Source organism: Engystomops pustulosus, chromosome 8, assembly GCF_040894005.1.
Source record: "Engystomops pustulosus chromosome 8, aEngPut4.maternal, whole genome shotgun sequence".
In the NCBI taxonomy this organism is placed as follows: domain Eukaryota; kingdom Metazoa; phylum Chordata; class Amphibia; order Anura; family Leptodactylidae; genus Engystomops; species Engystomops pustulosus.
In genome coordinates, this window is record NC_092418.1 from 32,399,508 (window position 1) to 32,415,512 (window position 16,005).

At 41.8% G+C, this 16,005-nt stretch overlaps 2 protein-coding genes across 6 annotated transcripts in view; one reads left to right on the plus strand and one right to left on the minus strand.

Moving 5' to 3' along the window:
* Positions 1–1,468, minus strand: part of LOC140075088 (transmembrane protein 180-like) — a 16,704-nt gene extending 15,236 nt beyond the window's left edge. Inside the window, exon 1 of one of the 4 annotated variants that reach the window (XM_072120577.1) lies at positions 1,376–1,468. The gene's annotated coding sequence lies outside the window, so the exon portion shown is untranslated. Of the gene's footprint in view, positions 1–272; positions 1,048–1,079; positions 1,353–1,375 lie in introns of those variants that run through there. The other 3 variants (XM_072120575.1, XM_072120576.1, XM_072120578.1) reach the window with 3 other exon arrangements.
* CDR2 (cerebellar degeneration related protein 2) lies at positions 1,320–15,611 on the plus strand. Of its 2 annotated transcripts, none has more exons than XM_072120580.1 (5): positions 1,320–1,457; positions 7,161–7,273; positions 10,420–10,568; positions 11,482–11,646; positions 12,006–15,611. In XM_072120580.1, the coding sequence occupies exons 2-5, from the start codon at positions 7,235–7,237 to the stop codon at positions 12,847–12,849; spliced, it is 1,197 nt and encodes a 398-aa protein (XP_071976681.1). In that variant the 5' UTR covers positions 1,320–1,457; positions 7,161–7,234; the 3' UTR covers positions 12,850–15,611. The 2 variants fall into 2 exon arrangements, with proteins under 2 accessions (XP_071976681.1, XP_071976680.1); XM_072120579.1 differs by lacking the exon at positions 1,320–1,457 and adding an exon at positions 1,553–1,761.
* The last annotated feature ends 394 nt before the right edge of the window (positions 15,612–16,005 follow it).

Here is a 16,005-nt window from a genome sequence, read left to right on the forward strand (position 1 = left end):
GATGTATTCTATCAATAAATGTGTATCTCCATTATTTCAGATTATTATTATATAGACTAACGTTTTGGGTGACTTTGCTGACATTCCATGTTAGATGTAATTGTTATGTATATGATGTTGTTTCCTTCCTTGACTTATGATTATGTATCCTGTAGCTACAATGCATTTGATCTTTAACCGAGATGTACAAAATTGCATATGCTCACGAGTGTATACAAATAGAGTAAACATCTTTCAACCTTTCATGTTAAATCCTAATAGTATACCCTCACCTGTGGTAGCATCAAAGTCTTGGTGGGTGGGGTTGACAGGGGTCAGTAATGCCTCTGCCATGCAAAGGTCTGTAATACACTAACAAGCCAAGGGAATTTGGCACATACGTCTCTGATCTAGGTCATGTAGCAGTTAAAATAGTTTATTGGATGTACAAGTACAATGGTTGTGTAATGTCAGGCTGCTCCCTGCCCTGCATGATGTCATATCCGTGAGGAAAACTGACCTGTAGGATATCATGGGATCATGATCTCAAAGCGTGAAATATCTAGGGGTATCCTGAATTCTACAATAAAGAATAGGCCACTTTCTCACAAATGGTGGGACAGACTTATTAAAGGGTTTTTCCATCATATTGAGGAGCTATCCATAGAATAGGGGATCAGATTGCTGCTGGTCTGACAATTGCCAGCGCCTGAGCATTGGACCCTCTCTGATATCCTGTGCGCAGGTCATCAATAATCTGGAAAATAACTTTAATTATTAAATAGCTATTAAAGGAATTTTTCCAGTATAGACATGTAACATCCGTCTATGTGTCTGATCACGGGGGTCCTTCCACTAATACCCCCATCAATCATAATACAGTGTAATGCTGAGCTCCATTAGGCTCCATTGCGCCCTGCTATCAAAACAAGCGGGTGTTAGAATCATGACATCAGTGTGAACAGAGGCTTAAGCATAAATTATATTATACTAGAATAATTAGATGTAACTCTCTGTACGGTCTAGATCTGCTTGAAGTCAGTGATGAAAATAGTGGAATTCACTACTCATTCACTGACAGCAAACAGAGATCCTGATACCTGTGGCAATTTGATTCAAACATCGCACAAAGACTGCATCCCCAGGCGATTTTTATCTGGCGATAAATGTCGGTTCCTGCGCATCCACCACCACAATGCACCACAGTGATCATATACTACCAGGCTGCGACACCCCGGGGTCATGGATGGTGAAGACGCGCGCAGACGGGATGCTATAACACGCAGCGGTCAGTCTGTTGCCCCTCGCAACCCGCACGCCTCCAGAGTGTCCGCATCCAGCAAGCAAAACACGGAAGTGTCAAAACTAAGATCTGGGCGTGTTTATTACACTTAACCAATCATAAATCAGCGGTGGACATTCCTGAGAGGTGATTGGGTCAAATGCGCCCGCTGTCACTTCAGCCTGAGATTTCATTGGTGAGTTTGTAAAGAGCCCCGCCCATTAGTAAATTAGACGTCACACACTCCGAATGCCACGTTGCGGCGGTGCTCGGAGACCTTCGGCTGTTTCCGGGAGGGTTCGGGGGGAAGGAGGCGGGAGGGGCTGGTTTGGGAGTAGTAGAGGAGGTCTGGGAGCCGCTGCTTGAGCTGTCAGCATCCTCCTCCGGTGCAGGTCCCGGGAGAGCCGAGCTCAGCGCAGTCATGCTGACCGACAGCAACGTGGAGGAGTTTGAGATCAAGGAGGATGAGCCGTGGTACGACCACCAGGACCTGCAGCAAGGTGAGAGCATTTAAAGGGCTGTGCCTCATGTGCACCCCACCTAGTGTGACCCACCCTTCTTCATGGGGTGTGATGCTTCTCCTACTGCAAGTGCAGAAAAATCCTGTAACATCAGATCTCATGTAATATATAGTTATTATACATCTTAATGCAATCCCTGGGGACATGCAATGGATCCTGGGATCTGGTGTCTGATTATTGGGAATGATCCTTTGCGAAAACAAAAATCCAAAATTTACTGCAGATGTGACGCTGGTCCTTGCATCTAACTGTAATGAAAGCAAATGTGTGTGTACATATCATTGTAACCTGCTTCACCCTTGCTATGACCGAGAGGCTCGCTGTTTATACATTTGGGGAATAGTCAGAAGCAGATTCAGTACCATAGATAGTAGTGGCGATCGCCCAAGATCCGATTATTACTGTCGCCTTTAACTTGTACATGATGTCGGTGTCATAGGGTCACATATTCCCCAGCGTGCAGATGATTTACTAATGTTTGTATGTTCATCCTCTGCAGTCTGGCGGATGTGGTCTGTTTGATGCAACCCCTTTTAAAGTGAGTCATTGTCCCTTTAAGAGCTAGAGAATGCAGCCTTGTACATCTCTGCGCACACTGCGTCACATACTAGATGTATTTTTTTTTTTACATTTGCACAATTTTCGTTCAGCAATGTTGTAATTTTAAGGAAAATTGATAAGAAATTTCGCCTCCCTATAGCATTATGGGTGGGAGGCCTCATTGACATGTCCTTATTTTTTACATTTTGGAAGCTGGTTTGAGATAATGATAATACATCTCAATTTATATAGTGCTGTCATGTTCTGCAACATTCTATCATTCCTGGAGAACGTATGTGCAGGCAAAATTGGACGTTACAGGGTAACAAGGTGGTCAGATGGCACGAAAAGGGTGAGACCCTGCTTGCAGGAGCTTACAATCTATGAGATGAGGTGCCGGTCTCGTGAGATGAGCGGACCTGATTTTTGGGTTGAGCCTTATTGCCGGATTGACCAATCATAGCCATGGCTAGTTGCTAGGGGAATTAATTTGCCGGATTGCCTGTTCAGCCCCCAATCCGGCAATATGTCCAGGTCGCGTGGCTGAACCCGAATACAAACATCAGATCTACAAAGATTCTTTTTCTGAGATTGTTGAATCATTGACTTTGGTGTAAGTATTTGTCATCACAAATGGAGGTCCAAATTCTCGCGCCCACCTATGATCAAAGGGCTTGAGCATGCAGGGGATATCTGTGACCTCTTCACATTCACAAGCCTTCTGCATCCCTTTGACATAAATAGGTCAGAGCTGCAGTACCAGGCACAACCACTTTACAGTGGGTGGTGCACTTCGTGTTACTCAGAGTAGAGGCAGCAATGTATGTGACCCTTCCCCCCCCCCCTCCCCCTTAAATCAGTAGCTGGGGTAAAGTAAATTTGTATAAAAGTCTGATTGAACAGATTGATAGGGTTACGCTGACTATCCTTATGCTATACAGTCGCTGCATAGTGGATCAGAAGTTTTTAACCCAAAATTTCAGATTATTGTCAGTGGGGTTACCTGCAGGTGTGCTGCCACCAAAAAAAACCTACTCTGTTGAGATTGACACACGTTGCGACACAACAAGACGAATCTGATCATAGAAATGTTTATTAGAGCTGGAAATTTTAATCTGTAATGCAGGGTGAAAAAAGGCACAAAGTCCCTTGTCATATAACCAATTTGGTGCACTCCTTCTTGTAGATAAAATCAATATGAATTAAAGGCTGCTTTCCAGGCCTCAGTCATAGGTTCTGGCTCACAAACCCACATATCAATAATGTAAGATAGAAATGAATGCATATAGAGATATATGGGAATTGTTTGATCCATGACCTCAGCAGTAATCATCTCTGAGGTTATCCTGCCCATGTAATAATGTACTTGTCAGTGACTGAAGAAACTGCTATGAAATGTGCTGAGGTCAGGGATTAGAATACTGGATTACGCAATGGCGCCTGTAATCTGCTCGCTGTGGACTCTAGAGCGTGTTGCTTCCACGCGGTGCACCTGGCGGATGATAGGACTTCCAGGTCAATAGATATTTTGCATCGCTCATCACAGTCTGGTCCATCCATGCGGATACATGAATCCATTGCGTCCAGTAGAAAATATCTGATGTTCTGCAGCTTGTGGCACTGATTGGAGAATAGGACGCTTTGTAAGTTACCCTCCACTTTTGGCTGGTAACAACCATTTGTCAATGTATTAATTAATTTCCAGTTGGAATAACAGAGGGATAGTATAGAATTCTAAAGAAAAGATGCTCCCACATTATTATCTCATGGAATATGCAAGTATTTCCTTATGCAGATACATCAGGAGAGACAACTGGTCCCCTTCAAAGGATCACTTTTACTACACTGACTAGTGATGAGGCAAGAAGGAGTCATCACTATCATTTGTAAGATTGCGGCTCTCTTTGAGGTTTTTATCTTTGTGACAAAGTAACAAAACCAAGGCAGGAAATTACATAATCCGAAGTGTAATGTCCTCCACATGTTACTGTAGTTTCCTTATGTTCTTACATTCCTCAGCCAATCCCCCTCAATCCCTCCAAGAATCCCGAGCATGTGAGCGGTACCCCCCACACAGCCGGGATTCACATACCTTGCATTGTTCTATTCGGGGTCATAGATTTTATTTTTTTTTAATTCCATTTTAATGTTTTTATCCCCTTATGGATGAGTGTCCCAGTAGTGGGACCCCCAGTGATCATACATGTATCATGTATCATGTAGCCTGTGACTAGTCCACAAAAGAGGAAATAATGCCAATTTGTAATCTACATAATCCGTTATATGTCCCTTTTAAGTGACAGGAAGGGAAGTTGAGAAGCTTCTTGGATGTTGAGTAAGGTCCTGGCTGAGAGCCGCCAACAAATACCTATTGTTTCTGCTTAGTTGAACTGTCTATTCAGACTGACCTCCCATAGATCTGTATTCAGTCTTGTATATGACAAACCAGTCCAACAATGGCCGCCTTTGCACTTGTGGGGTTATTGTTTGACTACTGGAGCACTTTGATTTCACTGCAGCTACACCCTAGTATCATAGTGCTGGGGGAAAGAATAGATTCCCTTGGGACAAGATTTTTATAGAGTAATAAATATTCTTTACTCGCTTGTGAAGGTAGAGGACTGGCAAGCATATTATTTAGGGACACTTTTTTTTTTAAACAGATCTAGGCACCTATTAAACTACTAGGCACCTGAGGTCGGGTCATTCTTTTATCTGAAATCTGTTCAATTTACTGTTTTTTTTTTTTTTTTTTTTGTTGTTTTTTTTTTAAATTGCCTCAAGAGTCATGTGCAGATGGGTTAAAATCTAGTAACCGGTTCCCTTTAAGATAATGGGTCTCATTTCTCAGACTCTTTTCATAAATCTCATAAGTCTTTTTCCACAAAGCAGGGACTTTTCTATATATTGTCTATACATAGTAACACATTTTGTTAGCGATGAATAATATGTATATACGATATATAGGAATCAATAAGAAGGCCCTTTTGGTGGTATAATGATTAGCATATCTCGCTGTCTTGTCAGTGAATGCCCCCTCTGTTCCCTCATGCAGCTGTGCATAGTTCGGTCTCTTTAGTCATGGATGTCACTTCTCACCGCGGTGTGGACGCTCCGCACTGGTTTACCAAGTGACTTCTTGAAATGTGAGAAATTTTTTTTGAAGAGGCATTTTGCAGTTCACCTCAGTATATGGGACATGGTGGCACAAGACACACTCCCAAATACAATTAAAAATGAATAGATCAGCCCCAAATAAATGGACACAAAAGCAATAATAATGGAAATCCTGCTTGTGAACACCCATGCCATTGCTCTAGGTACTGTCCAATATGTGCCAGGATTACCTCAGGCCCTCATAACACATGAAAAGTTAAAACGGGGGATGGGGTGGGAAAACGGCAACACAGCAAAGAGCGGAAAAAAACTAAATATGCCCTCGAAGCCTGAGGCATTAACCCACTAAAATCCTTAATGTATTTCAATACTGATAAAAGGGGGTCTGTGCCCTCATGTGTCCCCTTCACAATTGCTCCTGGGGTCCCTAACATTGGGGTTGGATGATTTCATCAAGTATGTGCATGTTCTAAATAGGATTTATGTATAGATTTGCTTGCAGTACACTTTGTCTGGAAGCGTGCTCCCCTGGCAAGCAATGACGCACTGTTTGGGTACATTTTTTGAGGTGTGACTTTACTCATGGCTGGAGGCACTACTCTCCTTGGTAGTTTTGTGTTGTTCCTTACACTAACAAAACACACAATAATGGCTAAGCCTTACCATTATACATGCCTTCTACACTCCACAATGCACCATAAGGGACAGAAAGCAGAATTAAGCACATATACAATCTCCTGTGATGTGAGGTCGTTACAATGGTGTGGTGTTATCCCTGCCTAGCAGGAGCGATTGGTGGCCACCATGATGAATTCACCAAAGGAGCACACACTAGGTCAGGAATTAACTTCTTTGTAGTTATGTGGAATACATTTAATTTCATGCGGCTTCTATATTTTTGATATAATCGCCTCAGGAATACATTTTTTTTCAACATTATGGACCACTAAAACGTGGGTTTAGGCGCAAACAAAAAAAGTAATGAGCACCAACTGGAAACTCATAGAGGCCAGGATGTAAAATCTGTCTCTGTGTAGTCGCATCGGATAAATTTGATCTCAAGTGTCTTCTGTATAATTTTTCTCCTTTGCTAAAATTTAGTCCAGAGGTGATGATCTTCAAAGTTTTGGACCACTTAAGGTGTAATATGGGTTGAGGCCAGTGATGGCTAACCTATGACTCAAGTGTCAGAAGTGAGGTGCTGGGACGTTTTTGCTGATATGCAGCAATATTACAGCATCCAGAGGCGGCCCAATTATGCTGCTGAGAGCGTAACGGGTACCAAGTTCCGTTACAGTGACCGCAGGAGAGATAACTCGGTCCAAAATATATTTCTGGGTGTGACATGTCACCTCATATATTATTTGTGCATTTGCCTGTGTAACTCATGAATTCTGACGGTAGTGCAGGTGTAGTGTAGACGGCTCCTAATAATAATTCTATTCATTACAGTCTATTTGCCTTATCCAGTTCCATAATTGTTACCTGAGCCCGGCCCAGCACCTCCCAGATTAAGGTAACAATGCAGAGCTGGGCTTTTACAAGGCCCTTTATTCCCTTTATAATTGTATGTTGGTTTTGGAAAACTATGGACAAACATTTGCAGATTTATGTGAGTGTGTATATATATATATATATATATATATATATATATATATATATAATGCTGTGATATGATCCTGCACATTTGCAGTGTATATGACCACTGTCTCTTTCTCCAGATCTGCAGCTTGCTGCTGAGCTCGGGAAGACATTGCTAGACCGCAACACTGAACTTGAGGAGTCTCTGCAGCAGATGTACGCCACCAACCAGGAACAGATCCAGGAAATTGAGGTACAAAGCTTTTCCTGTGTCTTGCCGCTCTTACCATTGTGCATTCATACTTGTGTGCAGAGATTGAGATCACATCCCTGTTGATATCTTCACATACAGTGGGTACGGAAAGTATTCAGACCCCTTTAGATTTTTCACACAGATCTTTTTTTTTTTTTTTTTTTGCACTCATTAATGTACACTCTGCCCCCATCGTGAAAAAGCAGAAATGATGTTTTTGCTGATTTATTAAACAAGAAAAACTGAAATATCACATGGTAATAAGTATTCAGCCCCTTTGCTCAGTTTTGAGTAGAAGAAGCTAGTACAGCCAGGAGTAGTCTTGGGAAGATGCAACAAGTTTTTCACACCAGGATTTGGGGATCCTTCGCCTTTTCCGTGCAGATCCTCTCCAGTTCCCTCAGGTTGGATGGTGAACGTTGTTGGAAGTCATTTGAAGTCTCTCCAGAGATGTTCCATTGGGATTAGGTCAGGGTTCTGGCTGGGCCAGTCAGTAATGGTCACAGAGATGTTCTGAAGCCTCTGCTTTGTTATTTTAGCTGTGTGCTTAGGGTCACTGTCTTGTTGGAAGGAGAACCTTCAGCCCAGTCTGAGGCCCAGAGCAGTGGATGAGGTTTTCATCCAGGATATCTCTGTACTTGTGTTACTGTTTGGATTGTATCATTAGACCAGAGAATTTTATTTCTCATAGTCAAGGAGTCCTTTGTGTGTTTTACACCCTGTGTACGAGCTGTCTTGCACTGTGGACAGGCTTCTGTTGGCACACTCTGCCATAAAGCCCCTGCAGTGATAGGTTGCTTTGTGGAACTTTCTCTGATCTCCCTACTGCAGCTCTGGACCTCAGCCAATATGATCTTGGGGTTCTGCTTTACCTCGCTAACCAAGGCTTTTCACCCACGATTGCTTAGTTTGGCTGGACAACCAGATTGATGATCTCCCTTTGTGGTCGGCCCAAACTTATTCCATTTAAGAATTATGGAGGTCACTGTGCTCTTAGAGACCTTGAGTACATTAGAAATCCTTTTCTAACCTTGGCCAGATCTGTGCCTTGCCACAATTCTGTCTCGGAGCTCCTTGGGCAGTTCCTTACGCCTCATGATGCTCTGTGAGTTGTGAGGTTTTATATAGACAGGTGTGTTCCTTTCCTAATTGAGTCCAATCTGTTTAATTAAACACAGATACTCTGATTAAGGAGTAGAACCATCTCGATGAGAATCAGAAGGAAATATACATCATATGAGTTAAATGTGAGTGTCACAGCAAAGGGTCTGAATAATTATGACCATGTGATATTTCAGTTTTTCTTGTTTAATAAGTTGGCAAAAATATCTACCATACTGTTTTTGTCAAGATGGGGGACAGAGTGTACATTAATGAGCAAAAAAAATTTTTTTTTTCATCTTAACAATTGGCTGCAATGAATCAAAGAGTGAAAGATGTAAAGAGGTCTGAATACTTTCTATACCGACTGTATCCACTAAATATGTGTGTTATATCCAAGCTGAACTCTAAAATTCTGCTGCCTTCATATCCACAATCCCGGTATAGCATTGCTGCTGCATAGCTGGGCTCATTAGATCTAGATCTAGCAAATCTTGTTTGCTTCCTGTCTGCCACCTGGGAAAGGACTAATCTGAAATAGGTCATATTGAAGCACCTCAGGTTAATCCATACTTTACTGCAAATCCTTAGGCAGACCGGTGCTCTGCAGCTGCATCATATGCCTGAAGGTGTCTGTGTAGTCACATACAGAGACCTGGGTGTGGAAATAATTTTTACACAGTATATGACCGTTTTATAATATGGTTCAGATTGCCAGGTTGGAAATGATAAAGCAGAGCATTATGGGTGTGTATGTGTACTAAAAGCTGTGGATTTCTGCTCTTGAGGCCTAGTGCATAGCTTGGTATCCGTGAATATTGGGGATATGCTTTAGTCATCTCTGGACATGACACCCCCCCTCAAAATATGCGCTGTCTTGTACCTTGAATAGGAAATAAGAAAAATTACTTAAAAAAGAAAAAAAAATCTGTTACAGTAAGCAATGCATTCCAAAGTACAGTCTGTATACTATACCATACTGATTATCTCCTATAGCAAACTTTCCAAATCTTGGCTTAGGAAGCCTGCATGTACATAGGCACTGTACATACCATGCTCCTTTTTCAGGACATGGACAGCTCATAAAATGTCCATATTGCCCCTAGGCTCTGATGGTTTACCCATTTATCCAGGACTCCAAGAGGTCTCCCCTTTACTTTCAGGAGACTCATGGACTTTCTTGGAGAGTTGACAACTATGTGTTCTAGAACAGGGATCCAAAACCCCCCGGGCCATGGCTGAACTTATGGGGACGGCTGTCAAAAATCTTAGAGGACCTGTCATCCCAACTAAACCTGCTAGGATCTGCTTGCAAAAGTAAAGCAAACGCTGCACTGACATAGTCCTCCGAACGCCGGACCAAGCTTACAGCGGTGTGGCATATTCATAAGGGGGGTGGTCCGTGGCACTCCCCTCTCCTCTGCTTTCCGTGTTCCCCTGCAGCAATCCTATTCTTTTCTCTTTACTCCCACGTCTGTGCACAGGGCTCTGAAGCCAGAATCCTTTTTTGATGTCATCACATAGCGCCTAAGTGCTTCAGAGCCCTGCGCACAGATGTGGGAGAGAAGAAGATAGGACTTCTGTGGAGGAATGCGGGATGGTAAATATACTTTTATTTATACAGAACAAAGAAAAGGAGGGGTAGAAAAAAGGGGGGGGGGCGTTATGGGGTATTAAGTCCATCTTACATTAGTGTGACTCTGGTCACATGCCTTTCTATACTGGCATCTATAGAGAAGTAGGGGTCTAAAACTATTCAATCTAAAGACTAGAAGAGAAGCTTAACTCCTAGTCTATATTTAGAATGAAATAATGTTGTTAAGCTGCATTTTTTTTGCTGAGGGCTTCTGCCATTGTCCACGCCCATCATCAGGTGGCCATATACTTGTATGTGTGAACGCCCTCTTACTTGTAAATTGACCGTTAGTAATTTTCTTGTACGTTGTACTGAATTCTTGCAATCTAAATTGTCAGAAGGGTGTGTGACATGTCGCCATACCAGCATATTTTCTACACTCACCGCAACTGTGTTTTCTTCCCACCAGTACCTCACCAAGCAAGTGGAACTACTGAGGCGGATGAACGAGCAGCACGCCAAGGTGTACGAGCAGCTAGATGTCACTGCCAGAGAGTTAGAAGATGCCAACCAGAAGCTGGTGCTGGAGAGCCGATCCTCACAACAAAAGATTGTCAAGTAGGTGGCCGCGAATGGCACAAGATATTCCACTTCTAAATCTGAACTGCAGCCTAAGGCTTTCTGCACACATTGCGGATTGTCAACTACGCACAGTTTTTATATGCATATATTTATATGCAGATTTTTGTTATCTGAAGTGTGTTCTTTAGCAGATTTACATGCATTTTTTTGCATGCATTTTTTTATCTTTCATGTTACGCATGATCTGATGCCATTTCCAGCAAAAAACTACACCTGCCCAGTGTAAAAAAGTATTTAATAAAAATAAAATATTCCCCTAAATGCCCTAAAAGGGCACAAGAATCTTAATGAAGAGCAGATCCTGCCAGAGGGCGCACACTCCTGCATGTCTCTGCTTCATTTACAATCCCTGATCCTGGTGGTACATCTCCTTTAAGGCAATTAAAATGATAAAATTTTACCTGTCTTGTACTTTTAACTTGATCCACCAATCTCCACGCCCGTGTCTGTTATATACACGCTACCCAGATTCCTGACTCGGTAATTATCCCATTACGGGTCAGGCTTATATCAAACAAGAAGTTGGTGGCAGTCTACTGTACTGATAAGGCTTTGTTTCACTGAGGCCAGTGAAAGGGGACTTTCAGCCGTTCAGGGTTGTGAGAGAGTGTTGTGCCATACTGGAGGTTGTGTGGAAAGCACTGTCCCAATTCCTGCGCCTCCCAGAATATGCGCGTTTATGGAGTGTCTATAAAAAACAATAATTAATTGACCTTCCATTCCCTTCAGGGGTCTGGAATGTCACATATTATTTTATTTTCTGCATTAAGCAACAATTTCTTAGTATTAAACATTCCCATTGATAAGCCCCCATTTATGACTAACCGTGTAGAACTGTGTGATCAGGAAGCGGATATCCAGAGTGATTTTTCTTTTATCCGTCTTTTAGTTTGACAGAGACAATAGAAGGTCTTCAGGTTCACATTGATGATCTTCAGAAACAGGTAGAAGAGCTGAAGAAGCCGGGCCGGGTTTCTCTTAGTCGTGAGAAATTTGAACAGTCTCGATCCACGCACAGCTTCTCCTGTCTGAAGGAACTCTACGACCTTCGCAAGTAAGTTCTCCAGATCTCAATCAGCTGAAGACCTAATGTTTGTGGGGAAATTATCTAATGTAAGAAATAGAGAAGTATGGATGCATATTTATATTAAGTAGCCAAGAATTTTACCATCTAAAACCTACGGTGATGGGCCAAAACTTCTCTGAAGGTGTCTGAAAATGCTCTAGAAAAGGAATGGGCATGTTTGTTCTCATAGGAGATAAGCGGCTACCAAAAAAGCTGTAAACTCCACGCCTCCTATTCCTTCTTAGTACAGCAGTAGTTGTCAGCCAGGATCTGACAGATTTTTTTTTTTTTGCATAAAAGAAGATATTCATGAATATAATTTTTTTTTTTTTTTGTCCTCTTTACAGGTATTTTGTTTATGATCACATTTTTGCTGAGAAGATCACATCTCTAAATTCCCAACCTGGTCCTCTTGAGGAGGAAAATGAGCATCTCAAGAAAACTTTGGCGGTTCTGGAGGCACAGCTTGGCCTAGAACGTAAGAAGAGGGAGATCTTGGAAGATGAATATAATCAAGTCCTGAAGGAGAATTCTGAGCTGGAACTGATTGTCAAAGATCGAGAGTCCTACCATGCCCGGGCAGAAGAGTTGGAAGCTGAGGTGGCTGAAATGCGTCAGATATGTCGGTCAGACAGTGTCTTCTCCAGCAGCGTTGAGAAGCTGATTCCAGAGTCCATCTTCATCTCATTTAAGGAAACCACTGATAAGGACTTGGAGTCCGATCCAGTTCCACCAGTCTTGGAAGGAGAGAAAAGACCCTTAAAAAGAAGTAGTAGTGAGATGGTCCTGCCCAGTGTAGCTGCGGAAGCCATTCGCACCGGTCACGAGGAGACCTGCATCCGAAGGACTGAAGCTGTGAAGCAAAGAGGTATTTCTCTTCTCAATGAGGTGGACTCTCAGTACAGCGCTCTCAAAGCCAAATATGAGGAGCTTCTTCAGCGCTGCCAGATGGAGGAGGACATCTTCAGTCACAAAGCTGTCCAGACCTCAAAGCTGTCCAACATGTCCTCTCCGGACAACTCTCCACCAAATTCCCTAACTTCACCCAAGCACACACCCAGCTCGCCCCTACCCCAGCCCGAGTACAAAGTTCTCTTTCAGGAAATATTTAGTTGTATCAACAAAACCAAAGAAGAGATCAACGAGCAGCGAACAAAATACAAACTTATCTCCAACTCCCAGAACACTTAGAACCTCCAGAACCTCTGTGTTGTTTCTCCAAATGTTCCCACTATTTAAACTTACTATGTTCATTTTGTATATTTCCTCCTAAATTATTTGTAAGACGTCCTGGGCTACCTCAGCCAATACTGTGTCCTACAAGATGACTCAAGATCTCACAAGCTTTAATAGTCTGTACTCACCAGAAAAACCTTAGAGAAATTGTACAGGGTTAGAAAAACCTGAATCCCTTCCAAAAATGGCACCCCCTCTTTGACCATGAGCTGCATCTGGTATTGCAGCTGCATTGAAGTAAATGGGCAATATTGATTTTTGGAAGAAAGTATTGTTTTTCTAAACCAGACAAGACCACATGTAGTCACTTTCTGAGTACAATGCACATAGAGGGGGAGATTTATCATCAAGTTTCTGAGGTAAAACTGTCTATTTGCCCATGGAAACCAATCAGAGCTCAGCTTTAATTTTATAAACAGCTGTGGGAAAATGAAAGCTGAGCTCTGATTGGATAACGTGGGCAACTAGAACAGTTCTGCTCTAAGACTTATGATAAATCTCCCCCATAGTCTTCTAATGTGTAAAAAGCACAATATAAATGGTCTATTATATGCATGACGCTAAAGATTGTGTAGATTGTATATCTTCTGTTAGTTATGATACATTTCGTATCATTCTTATGTAAAAGCTGTAGGAGGGATGGGGCCCTATAGTTGGCCCCGCTTGGAGATAACTTTTATAATACTGTGATGTAGTATTAGAGAACACTAATATATTGCACTTATTTCTAGCTGTAAATGATATCTCAGAAATGTTTTTTTAATGGTTTTCTCGGGCTAAACGTAGCATTCTGTTAGATTTATGCTAGTTTTCTGTTCTCCGCCTTATAGGACACTGTTCAGACAGTATAACTCCAGTTACAAGCAGAACATTCTGTGATTTATTCTTTATATACAAAAAGCACAAAGCCATCGGACCCAATTTACTCTGACACTTCTTGTCACTACGTGGAAACTTTATGGTGCCCGTCCATGAAACCCATCAGGGTGTTGAGAAAATATATAGGGGATGACAATTAGAAGAAATACATTGTATTATAACCATTGGTCAAAAATGGTTCATAGTCCAGGGGTGCACGTGTCTGTCAGAGAAAAGTTTTCGGATTTTGACAACATTGATGGAAGTGAGAGGGGCAGCCATTTTTAAGTTGAATGTCGATTTGTTTTGCTAGATAAGTTGACAGTAGAATCGTCTGGGAGCAGTTTACTCCCTTCTCCAATGACAAAACATGCATCCTCAGTCCAGCCAGGGATGACAGAAGTAATAGCTGCGAGCCTGAAGTGTTTGAAGATATTTAGGCAGAATGTATTGGCGGGTGCCTGAAATTGAATGGCAACTGGATGTCCCAAATTTTATTTTTTGGGTAAAGGTTTTAGGTGCAAAATATATGGTATTACCATTGGTTAAATACACTGGGGTATGTTAAGGCTCTAATTATTATGACCTATTTGGGGGTTTAGAGATAATTCAACCCCCAAAAATGTGTTCACCGTTGTGACTGTTCTATTTTACAGATTTTGCCGATCTGTTACACGTTAGTCTCATGTCGAAGGAAATCAAAGGGAAGAAATTCTGCAACGGAAACAAGCAAATAGAACTTGTTTTATAGCCTGTTTTTTTTTCTATTTTAGGTTATAATAATTTATTTTAACCTACTAAAAAGTTTTGCTTTATAAAGTATTAATGATGTTACCAAGCGCTCAGCAGTTTTATGCATCAAGATAGGATTTTTAGCATGTGGTTCTCTGACCGTCGGGGGAGTATGATAGGAGTTGTAGTTCTGTAACAGCTGGAGATCCATTGGTCAAGGCTGTTAGACCTTATGTATTAAGTATCATTGCCCTTAGCATCCAAAGATCCTTTTATTTTCTAGTCTGCACTAAAAGATAAAACTAAAATGTATATTGTGGTTGTCACGGGCAACAATGACCTTTGACTGCTGACATCCAGCCCTGTTATGCAATGATCTTTGTGACCACTATGTGCATTACATGTAATTCTATATTCCAGGATTGTAGCAGGACTTGGAGCAATCTCTTCACTGTACTGCTGCACAGCCTCTTCTTCCTACTTTAGCAGCTTTAGTTTAAATCCTGCAACAGTACCTGAGTTCTCCAAGTCCAGCTACAATCCTCTAATATAAATGCATTTTTCACAGTCCTTCTGCTACAAACACACAAATCTCCAGGGACAATACAAAACACTGTCTACAGCTTTGTATGGTCAAAACTGCTTACAGATCCCCTATAATAAGCTCATAATGGTGTTATGCATAGGCGTATAAGGCCTCCATTATGCCAATTCTGCATTTGAGCATATACGCAGTCGGTCCCTCCTGGTGCATAGTATGAAAATTAAATTGGCGCACCTTAGTTTAGTGCTCACATTGTGGGATATGATGTAGAATAGACCTATCCCATATATGGGTGTTTCTAGGAATAATAGTCAGGGTAATGTGATGAATGTAAGGATTAGTAGGTTCTAGCTATGTCGGATTAGGTGGAGTTAGTTGTTGTAGTATTATGGTATTAATATGAACGACACAAGTTCATACAACCACAACTATAGCACAATACAAGTGTCTGAAGAACCGCTGTAGAAGGTCTATGTATGTTATCTGTTCCTACAAGTATTTCTGTTCTCTTATCTGATGCAGATATTGGATGTTTTACCCTTGGATCAGTCTGTTGAGCCAAATAAAGACATTCCTTCCATGATCGTGTGGTGTCTACTTGAAGATGAATCTAAATATCAGATATATTGGGAATTTCTAGAGGAGCATTGTCTATAGCAGGGCTGTGCATTATGTGGGCGCAACTTTCGGTGGTCACATGGGGATACGAAACAGGTGCTGTACAGTAGTAGGGCTCCCGACGTGGGCGGCTGCCACTATGACAACAATGTGGTCCTGGGTACCTTACTGTAGGGCAGATGGTGCAGGGTATGGAAAGGCGAGTATGTATATTTAATATATATAATCAAAATGAGGCACTATACATGGGGGTCATTATGAAAGGGGCCATAATTAAAGCGGACATTATGAATGGGGGCATAAGGTAAAACTAAGTTCATTAGCCCAGTGCACTGAAGGATACATTTTTAAAGGGGTTG

Bases quoted from the DNA above. Each gene is read 5' to 3' on its own strand.
- CDR2 (XM_072120579.1), top strand. From the start codon at position 1,683: ATGCTGACCGACAGCAACGTGGAGGAGTTTGAGATCAAGGAGGATGAG. The intron at 1,762-7,160 runs GTGAGAGCATTT...CTCTTTCTCCAG, and splicing joins CCACCAGGACCTGCAGCAAG to ATCTGCAGCTTGCTGCTGAG. The intron at 7,274-10,419 runs GTACAAAGCTTT...TCTTCCCACCAG, and splicing joins AACAGATCCAGGAAATTGAG to TACCTCACCAAGCAAGTGGA.